This window comes from Mus pahari, chromosome 5, assembly GCF_900095145.1.
Source record: "Mus pahari chromosome 5, PAHARI_EIJ_v1.1, whole genome shotgun sequence".
NCBI classification, from domain to species: Eukaryota; Metazoa; Chordata; class Mammalia; order Rodentia; family Muridae; genus Mus; species Mus pahari.
This window is the reverse complement of record NC_034594.1, coordinates 60,894,561-60,906,424: the sequence shown is the minus strand read 5'-3', so window position 1 is coordinate 60,906,424 and position 11,864 is coordinate 60,894,561. Positions and strand designations below refer to the sequence as shown.

Sequence of the window (11,864 nt, the reverse complement as noted above, 5' to 3'; positions counted from 1 at the left end):
TGTGGGAATGATACAGGCAGTGGAGTGAGACCGACTCCATTTTACAAAGAGAGAAGGAAAAGAAACACATAGAAAAAGTCCCCACTATTACGTACAAAGTTAAAAATAAAAGGTTCAAATTACTATTAGTGAGCTCCGAATTTTTTTTTTTTGAGTACACACATACATGGTATATGTGTGTGCACACATGTGTACAGGCACACCTGCCTATGTGGGCACGTGTGGAGGGCAGAAGCTGACATCAGAATGCCTTCCTCTCCGTGAGAGACGTAGAGTATCTGAGAGACGTAGAGTATCTCTTATTGCTCACTGGGTTAGCTTTGGCTTCCTTGCCTCCTCAGTGCTGAGATTTTACTGTGAGGAACTTTTTACGTGGGCGTTAGGGATCCCGATTCAAGTCCTTAGGCTTATATGGCAAGCACTTTACCCACCGAGCTGTCTCTACCACCCCTCAACACCCAGTCTTCAAATAAAAGAAAATTGCTGAATTGTATCCATAATATTTATTCACTCTTTAAAAATATACATTTTTTCCAAAAATGCTATAAAGGCAAAAATATTCACAAGTTTAGTGTCCACTTCCTGCCAAGAAAAGAATCAATGACCTGCTTTGTAGTGCCATATTTAGACTTCAATGAGAGCAAACCTAAGAAAAACCTAAGCTTGTCTCATATTCCAAGCGCTGTGCAGTGCTGGTATGCAGCAGCTCCGGTCTCCACATAAACACTGCAACACCCCAGAACCACAGAGAAAATGCCAGCAGGCAGCAGGCAGGCGGATGGATGGATGGATGCGCTCTGGCCACTGCTCACTGCAAACAGCCAGGTACTACTCTTGCTTTAGGAAGGACTTAACAGCGTCCCCTGTCTCTCCTCGCCTTCAAATATTTCTGTCACACAGTGGGCTTGGCTCTGTAGCTGAGCAGGTGTGAGTGGTTTTCTGGGCTGTGCTCTGAGTGCCTGGGCTTTGAGGGAGCTTTGAGGAGAGCGAGCATGGAAAACCACGGCCTGCGGTGGATGGACAGCAGACACTGAGGTGCCCCTGTGATAAGCAAGTGTGTGGTGTAGAGATGGGAGAGGAAGAGAAGGGAACGGTGTGTGCTCTCTGAAGAGAGGTAGAACTGGAGACGAGAGAGGGTGGTGACAGCCTGATGTGAGTAGCCCCCGCGGCCACCTGAGGCCATGGTTAGGTCCTGGCCAGGTCTGGCTACCATTGCAGTAGTAACAGGGGTCTGTATCAATGTTACCACCGGAGGCCATGCAGATGTCCCCGGTCAGGACTTCCTCCTGGAGCCATCTCGATGTCCAAGGGCTAAGAGTTGCCCTGAACCTCACCAGCTTTGGTACTCAGGCACTCCAGAGAGCAGGCCCACTCCTTGCCTGAGCAGCTTGAGTGAGCTGGTCCTCCGGGCATGAGTGAGGGAGCGGGCTCTGTCCCTCATTGGCTGCAGCACTTGGGAGAGCTGACCCTGGTAACACGGGAGAGCTGGCCCTGAGGGTGTGAGAGCAGGAGAGCTGGCCCCACCCCTAGCTGGGCAGCGCTGGAGATCGGGCTCTGGCGGCATGGGTAGGTGCAGGGGAGCTAACCCTGACCGTATAGGAGTGGGAGAGCCAGCCCTTCCGCTTGCCAGCTGCCACAATCAGAACTGACCGTGGTTGCTTTGACAAAGAGGAACTGGCAAGCCGAACAACCCAGCTACCACCTAATCTCAGATTATTAAGAATCATAACACGTGGACACGTCTGCTATTGCCTTGGTGACAGATGTCTCTAAGATAGGGCTTAGTACCGGGCATAGAAGTTATCTGCTTACACAAATGCTGTGGCTATAGTGTAGGTTTCTGCAGGGGTGGGGACTAAGATTCCCTTCGTCACTCTTGGGTGTACTGCAAAGGTCTTCTAACACTGTTTTGTTTTATTATTCCCATGGTCCCACTTATGATCCCATAGGAAGGCACTGCGTCGTAGAGGACAACTGTCACTTACAACCGGGAGCCATAGGACCAAGGGCTGTCTATATGCGTCATTTGTTCAGGTAGATGTCACATGGCAGATAGGGCAACCGTGGCCAGGTATCATGGTGAAATTCTGGAAGAGCCCTCTTTCTATTAACTTTTGAGGGGATATTCACTATCTCTCTTAAAAAACAAAACAAAACAAAACAAAAGCAAAAAACCTTGCCTATTTATTCTTTGCTGTGCTGGGATCAAGCCCAAGCTACTGCACATGTGGGCGGAATGCACATAGATTCTGGAGATGTTAGTTTTGAGGACTCTGGCTGTCAGGCCCTCAAAAAGTATTACTTTGCATCATCTCTGCTGGGACCAGTGACGGCTGGGAAAGGACTTGGGAAAGGGTTGGTCTCACGAGTCCAGTCATGCTAGGCTCAAATAAAAACTTCCTTCAGTGAGACTCTCCTTGGTTGTACAGACAATAGTATGTTGGCAAACTACTCCAGAACCCAACTGTAAATATGTTTTCAAAACAAATAAACCCAGAGCTAAAAATAAGCTGTTTGTGAGGTTAAAGATCTCTAAGAAGGAAGTGAACCTGAAGTGCTGAAGAATTCTCTCAAGGAAGCTGAGATAAACAATAGAAGCCAAGTGCTTGGGTCATGCCTACCCCAAGATGGTATATAAACCCCGCCCTCAGCAGAAGGAAGCATCAGATCATCCTCTCCTCTCTCAAGTTGCTCTTCCGTTCATTTGATCCGAGTCCTCTCTACTGACACCATGGGCTGTGGCTGTGGAGGTTGTGGTGGCTGCGGTGGCTGCGGTGGCTGTGGAGGCTGCGGTGGCTGTGGAGGCTGTGGTGGCTGCGGTGGCTGCGGAGGCTGCGGTGGCTGTGGAGGCTGTGGTGGCTGTGGAGGCTGTGGCGGCTGCGGCTGTGGCTGCGGTGGCTGCGGCTGTGGTGGCTGCAACAGCTGCACCAGCTGCAGGTGCTACCGGGTCGGCTGCTGTGGCTGCTGTGGTGGCTGCTGCGGCTGCTGTGGCTGCTGCAAGCCTGTGCTAGTCTGCTGCTGCCGCCGCAGCTGCTGCCGCTCCTGTGGCTGTGGCTCCTGTGGCTGTGGCTGCGGCTGTGGCTGTGGGAAGGGCTGTTGCCAGCAGAAATGCTGCTGCCAGCAGAAGTGTGGCTGCAAGAAGTGCTGCTGCTAGCATGGCCGCTGGCCTCCTGGCTTCCGGGCAGGTGATGGTAGGACCCAGGCTCATAGACTTTTAGACTGTATATCCTATAACCCCTCCCATTTCACCTATCAAGCTGTAGGGCTTAATAAACATATCTGAGTAGAAAGCGGAAGACTAAGATAAGTCTATGCTGTGCGGAAGATGCCTAACCATGGATAAATAAGTCAGCCTCCCTGAAGTTGCTCATTCATTGATGAAATAATGAAGCTGAACTCGGAATCTCTAAGGACCTCTTCGACTTTAATAGGATACGCAATTACTGAGTCCTTAAAACTGAACTCAGGGCCCTTCCACCTTTACACATGGAAGATTTTGCTTCTATTTCTGATATTCATAGTGCATATAATGTAAATACAGGGAGCATTACAATGTATTTATATTTAAAAAAAATCCACCCTCAGCCCACTATGAACTGCCAGTGGTAATCTGCATTGTAAGGAAAACAGGACAGATTTCACGAAGGTCCGGAAGACTCACGTTAATGATCTCAGCCGAGTGAAAGCGACTTTAATATATTCTATTATTTTGAAACATTTACCTTTCAAGGGATGCATGTACTTATATATCTGCCTACATTGGCTGTATACTCCATGTGTTTTAACTTTAAAGTGTCCCCTCTTTCCCCAATATAATTTATGAATAAAACAATGGAAAATACTGTTTCACTGTCTTTATTTTTTTTTTTCCAGACTATTAGAACTGATGTTTTGGCAACACAGGTTGCAAACTCCAGGAAAATTTAAAAATAGAGTCAAAGTTTGACACTGAATATAATAAGGAAACGAAAGTTCCTGAAGTAAATCAACACAAATGTGTACATATACCGAGTCAATAGAACCCTGGGTGATTTTAGGTGGGCTAAGGGCTCTCCATTTAGTTATTCAAGAGATGGGTTGAAGAAGCTATTGGCATGGTCAATGCATGGTTTCTTAGATAGTTTAGTTGTTTCCAGTCTATATGGAAACAAGGTAGAAATAACCTAGTGCTCGCAAAGCAATTTGGCTTGAAAGTGACATCGTTTTCTTTCCCTCTTTTTCCACTGGTTTGAAGTAGTCACATGGTCTTACTTAGCTGTAAGTGGATAAGTGTAAATAAGTATGGAGATGAATGAATATGAGAGAAATTAATTTATATTTATATATGTATACCAGTATATCAGTGGCTACCTATGCACTATGTGACTCATGCTTTATCAAGACATGCTAAGGCAGCTTTACTACCTATTTATATCCCTTGATTTCTTGCTGACTTAAGCCCTAACTTACCTTACAAATATTACATGTCATTCTAGATACAAACATACACATGGTTCAAACTGTTTCAAACGATCTAATGATGTAACCTAGATAATCTAAAAAGTTTTCTCCAAACACTTGAAAAAGACAGCTATAACTGTCTTGTTTTTCATTTCAGTGTCTTTTCAGTTGTCCTTTCTGTAAACAAAGCGGTGTTTCAGGGCCGTCTGCATCTGAAATCTGGATATGCAGTGACAAGATGGACCTTTATGAGATACACAAAGCAGCACAAACTAAAGGCTTGTTCCTCTGTCTGCTATGGTTGAGAAGGACCATGGCAGACACTGAACCTTCTGTGTTTTATGGTTCCAGTGACAGTTTCTTAAACTGAGCTTAAGATGCAGCCTTAAGGACTTAAGATGCAGGCAGTGTTCCTTATACAGATCACAAAGGACAAATATCTTCATTCATGATTCACTCTGTATATCAAAAGTTTTGTGTGTAAAACAAGTGAAATTCTTAAAGATCAATTAGACACATTGTAGAGATTTTTGTAGAACAAGCATATTAATATGAGTTTAGTTCCTGAAATACTGGTTATTCTATGAAAACCTTCCACAATCCTTGTTCAGAGCACTAAGTACAACTATCTGCATTCATGATTCACTCTGTTTTTCATGAGTTTTGTGTGTAAACAAGTGAATTTCTTCATGTTCTACTAGACACATTTTAGAGATTTTTGTAGAACAAGCATATGAATATGTGGGGTTCTGTCTCCAGCCTGGAGAGTGGGGCAGGCACCACGAAACCAGAGGCAGCTAAGCCAGTGTTTGGACATGACTGTTCCAGCAGCAGCCGCTCCTATTGGGTGGTTCAGTAGTCATGTCCTGGGGAGGCTTCCTGCTGGCCAGTAAAGCCCCCAGCCATCCTCTGGCCCTTACAACAAGGTTACCCACAGAATTCTGCAACTGCATCTCTTCTCACTTAGCACAGCCACAAGAATTTTGATTTTTTTTTCCTTTTTGGTGAGTGGCTGACATGGTTACAGAAATGTATTTCGCATCACCCCTTTGTCGAATTGTAACCATTTTCAAAGCCTGGTGGAATACTGGTTCCCAGTCTGTCTGGATTAACTCCTTTCTTTTCAATGTCTAGACTTCCTCTGGTTTTGTCATGCCATATGTCAAATAATTAGTGTACTTGTCAATAACTGGTTTTAATAAATAGCCTTTTGGTTGTAGCTCCTTTGGTTTCAGGAAAAAAACAAAAAAACATCCAAAACCAAAAATCAAACAAAAAACAACCTACCCAACAATCAAAAAACAAAACCCTGAAACCAAAGAGTAGGAAAGGGTAATTTATTGTGAGATTACAGGACAGGACTGCCGTTGTCCTTTGCAAGGTAAAGATCAAGATATAGCAAACCACTGGGAGGTCACTTAAGCCACCTCCTCTTCACACGCATGTGTTTGTCACCCAAGCCCCAGTGAATCCAGCAGACTCCACTTCTGTACTCCATCATCAGATGCAGTAACATCTGTGCAATCTGTGTTCTGGGAACAGGAGGAGGCTGGTGTTTGAGTGCTCTTTGGGATGTACTCATTTGAATTTGAATCTTACCAGCCACCCATGCTCAGGTACAGCCCAGTGAATCATCTTCCAGCAAGGGAACAGAAATGCAGCAGGCAAGTTCAGGCAATAATGAGAGCAGCTGCACTGTAAAACCTGGCCTTTGCATATGTGGGATCCTAGATTCAGATGCTTATCCACGCCTCTTGGGGACCCACTATCAGTGTGGCCTCCTATGGGTTATGGTGACTACGGGTTATATATGAACAAGCATTTTTGAGTCCAACTCATCAAATCTTTCCAGGACGGACTCACAAGCTAGTAGGGGAGAGCATAGAGCCACAGTCTAGCAAAAGAAACCGTGGAACATGGCTCAAGGTTTGAGAAAAGCTAGACACCATCGTCTCCTGTCCAGTCTCTCTACCGTTGCTTTTATCATAGTGTCCACATTTGATCACTTTCCTTCTGGTGCCATCAGTCAAACTTCCCACATGTTGTAGGTGGGGTGTGTACAAAGGATCTACTTTACAAGACTGGAAAAATTAAGGATTAAAAATGCTGCATGTGAGACAACAGCCTGAAATGAAACACTAATATTTAGAGTAATCAGGAATACTTGCAGAGGAGAATGTTTTCCCTAATCTTATACAATGTTCATATTTTTACTGAATAACTCCAAAATAAGGATACTTTATATGTAATATCCTTATATTATCCAATAATATCGACCTATGAAGAGTAGTTTATTCTAATTGGATATAATTTTTGTCTTCTTAGATTTTACAAGGCACATCAGTAAAGGAGTATTTTAGGACTTGGGCCACACAAGCTTTTTTCCTTTTTTAAATCAGTTTTTACTTACCTGTATTCATGTGTAAATTCACCACACAGCAACCACAGATTTTTTTTTTTCTACCTGTTTCCCTTCCTCCTATCATACTATGATTACTGGTTCCCGTCATAATCCTCATAATAACATCCTGCCCTACTGGACTCTGAACTGCTTTCCACAACTCATTTTTTCATAAGTGCTAAACTTTAACCAGAACACTGGGATAAAAGGTCAGGCAGAGCTACACGAGCCCAGCCACTCTGAGGAGCTTGCTAATTGAACCAGGAAAACCATGACGTGCTGTGAAGGGTGGACATCCTGCAATGGCTTCAGCCTGCTCATTCTGGTCCTGCTAGGAGTGGTTATCAACTGCATACCCCTGGGAATCAGCTTCGTGGAGGCAGACTCGCTTTCTCAAAACCCCATCTCTTGCTATGAGTGGTGGTTCCCAGGAATTATAGGAGCAGGTCTGATGGTGAGTGACACCTACATGAACTGACTTGGAGAAGGGTGTCTGATGCCTTTAACTATGACTTCCAGCCTTGCACAGTTAGGAATGTGATTACCATCAATTTATAATGTTATATTATAATTATAAGAATGATAATTTGCATACAGAAATGGCGGTCCATCTTAGGGACCTTAAGGCAAGAAGTAGGTTAAGTCATTACCTATAGCATTTCTTCACAGGTAGGATGATACTTCTGAACTTTATTATTTAACATTAAGGAAATTTTTAAAACATGGTGCTGGTGGTGGAACTCGGGGCTTTAACCACTCTGTGGGATATTTTTAAATCTATTGCCTCTTTTCCTTTGCCTCATCCTGATTTCTAGGTATAGGGAATGTGGCAGCAGTGGGAACTCACTCTACGGGAATGAGAAGCACCCCTGTGCACAGGTAGTCTTGGAGATGGTATAGCGAGGCTTAGCCTGCTTCTTAAGGGAGCTGGCCTAAGACATAGAGGTCGAAATCCTGGGTCTCTTTTACAAGATGCTTGGCCATGGTCATGGTGTTTTATCACAGCAATAGGAAAGCAACTAAGCCAGTTTCTGACCGCAACGACTTTTGGTTTTGACTATTACATAGATCCCAAAAAGCTTCAGAGTTTTATAGTTTGATGATGGTGAATGGGGGTTCCTTGTTGAAATCGGATGCAAGGTGGGACAACACAGATTTCATGCGTTCTTAACAGTGAGCTGTCAAGAGTCAGGTTCTTATTGTCTCCTAGAAATTGTGATGCAGCCAGTGTGGGTAGAACACATTTGTAGAATCCAATTTCAGATCTGGAAGATGCACTCCTAGCAGTGCCCTAGCTGAGACAGGCCATTTAGAAAAACTCAGCTATTTCTAGATATGAATTTGCATTGCCGAAAGCACAGGAGAGAATATTTTAAAAGATCTGCTACAAGTACTAAAGAGCATGGGGTACTGATGGTACCCATCTACATGGCTTGGGCTTTATTTTTTTATTTTTTATTTTTATTTTTGAGAAACCAAGGAGCCAGAGGACTAAACAGACCAGAAAGGACAGGAGGCATAGAGTATTCATTTGTTAACATCTTGCTGGAAAGCCTAGTTTAGCGTACATCCTGCCTAGTTTCAACCCTAAAATCATCTGGGCTGCAATGATCACTTGTACTTTATATACCAGAAAACAGAAGGCTGAGAATATTAGCCAGGTCACACAATGGGTGTGAAACCCAGTTCTAGGCTTATCTAATGCCTAAGCTAGTTAAAATACTGTAGTCCTCAATCTCTGTCTCAGGTCCACAGAGGTCAAAGATAAAATAAAAGGTCAAAGATAAAAGTAAAAGAACCAGGAAACTGAGTCATAGAAAGGTCTACACACCTGGGAAACACTTTAGAGAATCTGGACTCCTTGTCTTGCCTGTCTTGCTTCCCGCAATAAATATCAACCAAAGGTCATTAGAACATCAAACTCATGGAGAAGTCTGATGCTCTCCATATGCAGACCCTCAAGCTGGAGGTTGGCCCACCAAGAAAACGGGTGCTAACAACAGTGCTCTGAAGGCAAGCATACTTTCATGATCCTTGGTTTCACATAAAAGGATGAATCACATCTTTTCCTAGGGGAATTATGTCCCTTGTGACATCTGTCAACTCACTTCTGCAGACACTTTGCAAAGAATAATTCACTAAGTGTGTTGAGCATTTGGTTAGTCCTTAAAACCTTTGGTCAGTTGCTACATTTCAAGTTAGCATCCCTTCAGAAATGGGAATTTTACAGGAAACTGCATATAACACAACCTCGGGGCTTATTACTGATTACTCTATGAAGTCATTTGTTTTATGACTTTATGACCAACTCCAATCAGAGGTGAACCTTTTTATCTTTTGAAACTGTAACCAAGTAAAGCATTATGTAGTTAATTATCTTTAAGATTATCTACTAAGGGGAGGGGGATTGTCAATATAAATGTTACTTGATCCAGCATTAAAAGCAGTTGAAAATGTTTGTTGCAAAATATAAACAGAAAGGCACTTTTACTTTATATAAAGTTAACTATAAGCCTGGTCTTACTCATTCTTTTTATTGATTTTACCCATTATATAAGGGTGAGTTTTCAAAGCCAGTTATTAAAATCTTAGTGGAAACCAAATGGCTGTAAGTCAAACTGATTAGAAGATTGCATGCAAACCCTTTACAAAACAGGGCTTCTGTGCTCATGCTGGGCTATTGCTTTAAGTGTTGTTCTCATGTTCAAGAGTCTAGAAGACTCCCCAGAGTCAGGCTTCTATCACAGTTTTTAACTAAGGCTCTTGCATGCTTCCTTTATGAAAATGTACACTTTCTAGAACTGGAGGAAAGCATGGGCTCCTGCCAAGAAAACGAACTGTAATCATTTATAAAAAAGAAGAGAAGGAAGACTGAATTTTACAAAATCTTATGCATTCAAATATGTTTAGGAATACTCAACCCTACCATTTTAATGCAAAAGTAGCCATAGATAATATGCAAATGGGTTAGGGTTCCGATAAAACTTTATTTATAAAAATGAGGTGACAGAGGTGGGGAGTGTATCTTCTGGTTCTTCTTCCACTTCGTTTGTCATATAAGATCAGAAAGCAGCGTCCTCTGGGAACAACCAAAAAAGCTTAGTGTATGCATGACGACAAGGGTTTCTTTTCCCTTTCCTTTCGGGCTTTCAGCTATGCACAGGGGTACCTGGACATCCATACGTAAGTGTTGCTTCTGAGTTGGAAAGGTATCAGTGTTCAGTGGATAAACAAAGCTTAGCAACAACACAAAGTGGCATGAAGTCAGCATGCGATTAGACGGGGTGACGTGTGCTGGGAAAGCTGTCTTGTGAGAGATGTAAATCTGTTCTAGACAAACCAGGTAGATGTGGCTTTGGAAGACAATGGGGGGAGGGGGAAGGAACAATTAGAGGGAACTTGACATGAGCAAGGGTGCTGGGGTTCCAGGAGCCAAGAGTGGGTGTCAATGTGACACAGTGGCTTAGAGATCACATGTCTAGAATGGCTCTGAACTCTCCCTTCTTAGGCAAGTGCCTCAAACTTACACCACCTGTGGTTTGACAGTGGCACAATAGATCATATACCATTTGAAGATTGTTACAAGGCTGGCACAGACCAAACAAAACATGTCACGCTCTCACACCTGGTATGTAGTTACAGAGCCTGCTCATGTTAGCAGAGCAGAAGAGTGGGAGAACCATTCCAGGGTACCTAGGATGCGCTGCCAAACACCCATCACAGCTGAAAAGTCCTAAGTGGAAGGAAGCAACTGATCTTCTATGTTCAACGATACGAAACTCTTAGTTAAGTGTTCTAGTCATAGCTGATAGATGCCTTTTTAAAAATAGAAAACTAACTCTTAATAATGTGATACCATTTACAGCTCTCCTCAGCAGTACAGAATGCACTACACACCAAACTTTTGGCTGCCTTTAATCCCAGCACTCAGGAGGCACTAGGCAGGCGTATCTCTGTGAGTTTGAGGCCAGCTTGGTCTACATAGTGAGTTCTAGGACAGCCAAGGCCTTGTCTTGTTTGTACAAACAAACAAACAAACAAACAAACCAAAGACTCCCACTAAACATCAGTGTAAAGTATGGTCAGTACATATTAGGGATACAGGAGCAGAGAAGGGCATGGGGGGACCAATGGTCATTCTCAAATATAGGTTTGATAATTCTGGCAAGATGATGGTAGTCTGGGATGTCGAATTAAGAGCAATTAACCAGCAGGAGTGGTGGTGAGTTGGTTCCTGCCAAAGGCAGACAAACAAAATCGCCAATTTCCTTCTTCCCAGATTGACTTAATTTACAGGAAATAGATATAGCTGAAGGAGAGGGAGAGAAAACAGAGGAGAGAAAGGTGGAGGGAGTGGGAGACAGAGCATTAAAGGAAAATTTTGGTGATAGAACCAACTCTTTTAAGATTCTTTCCAAAACTCATGCACTAATAAGCCACCCTAATCCACTTAAAATCCAGGAGGCTGCAGCCCACAGGGTAAACAGGAACGTGGACAGAAGGCTTTATAGCTGCTATCAACTCCTGCCCTTTCAGTCTTTATGGATGAAACTGATGTTAAGGTTCACGATACTGTCATAATGTCAGATTAGATTTCCTCTTTTGTTCTCCTGGGCTCTGAATTCCCCCAAGGGGCAATAAGTGGAAGGTGGTGATGACAGAGTTTTCATCTGATGAGAAGAGATAATACCCATCTTTCCTGAAACTTTCGTTCCAGGCCATCCCGGCAACAACAATGTCCTTGGCAGCAAGAAAAAGAGCGTGCTGCAATAATAAGACTGGGGTGAGTATGGTTCAGTGGGCTTAGAAGCAGAGGAACTGCCAGATGCAGTAGCTCCTGCTGGGCCTCAGGCTTGGGCGACACTGTCGGGGTTGGTTAAAAATTCTGCTTAAGGGACCCTGATATAGCGGCCTCTTGTGAGGCTATGTCAGTGCCTGGCAAACACCAAAGTGGATGCTCACAGCCAGCTATTGGATGGAACACAGGGTCCCCAATGGAGGAGCTAGAGAAAGTACCCAAGGA

The 11,864-nt window shown here is 43.6% G+C and overlaps 1 protein-coding gene across 1 annotated transcript in view; it reads left to right on the top strand.

Moving 5' to 3' along the window:
- Positions 1-7,070: 7,070 nt before the first annotated feature.
- Positions 7,071-11,864, top strand: part of Tm4sf20 (transmembrane 4 L six family member 20) — a 12,133-nt gene continuing 7,339 nt past the window's right edge. Inside the window, exons 1-2 of the mRNA XM_021199213.2 lie at positions 7,071-7,295; positions 11,559-11,624. Coding sequence (XP_021054872.1) covers positions 7,113-7,295; positions 11,559-11,624 — 249 coding nt within the window. The 5' untranslated portion in view covers positions 7,071-7,112. The remainder of the gene's footprint in view (positions 7,296-11,558; positions 11,625-11,864) is intronic.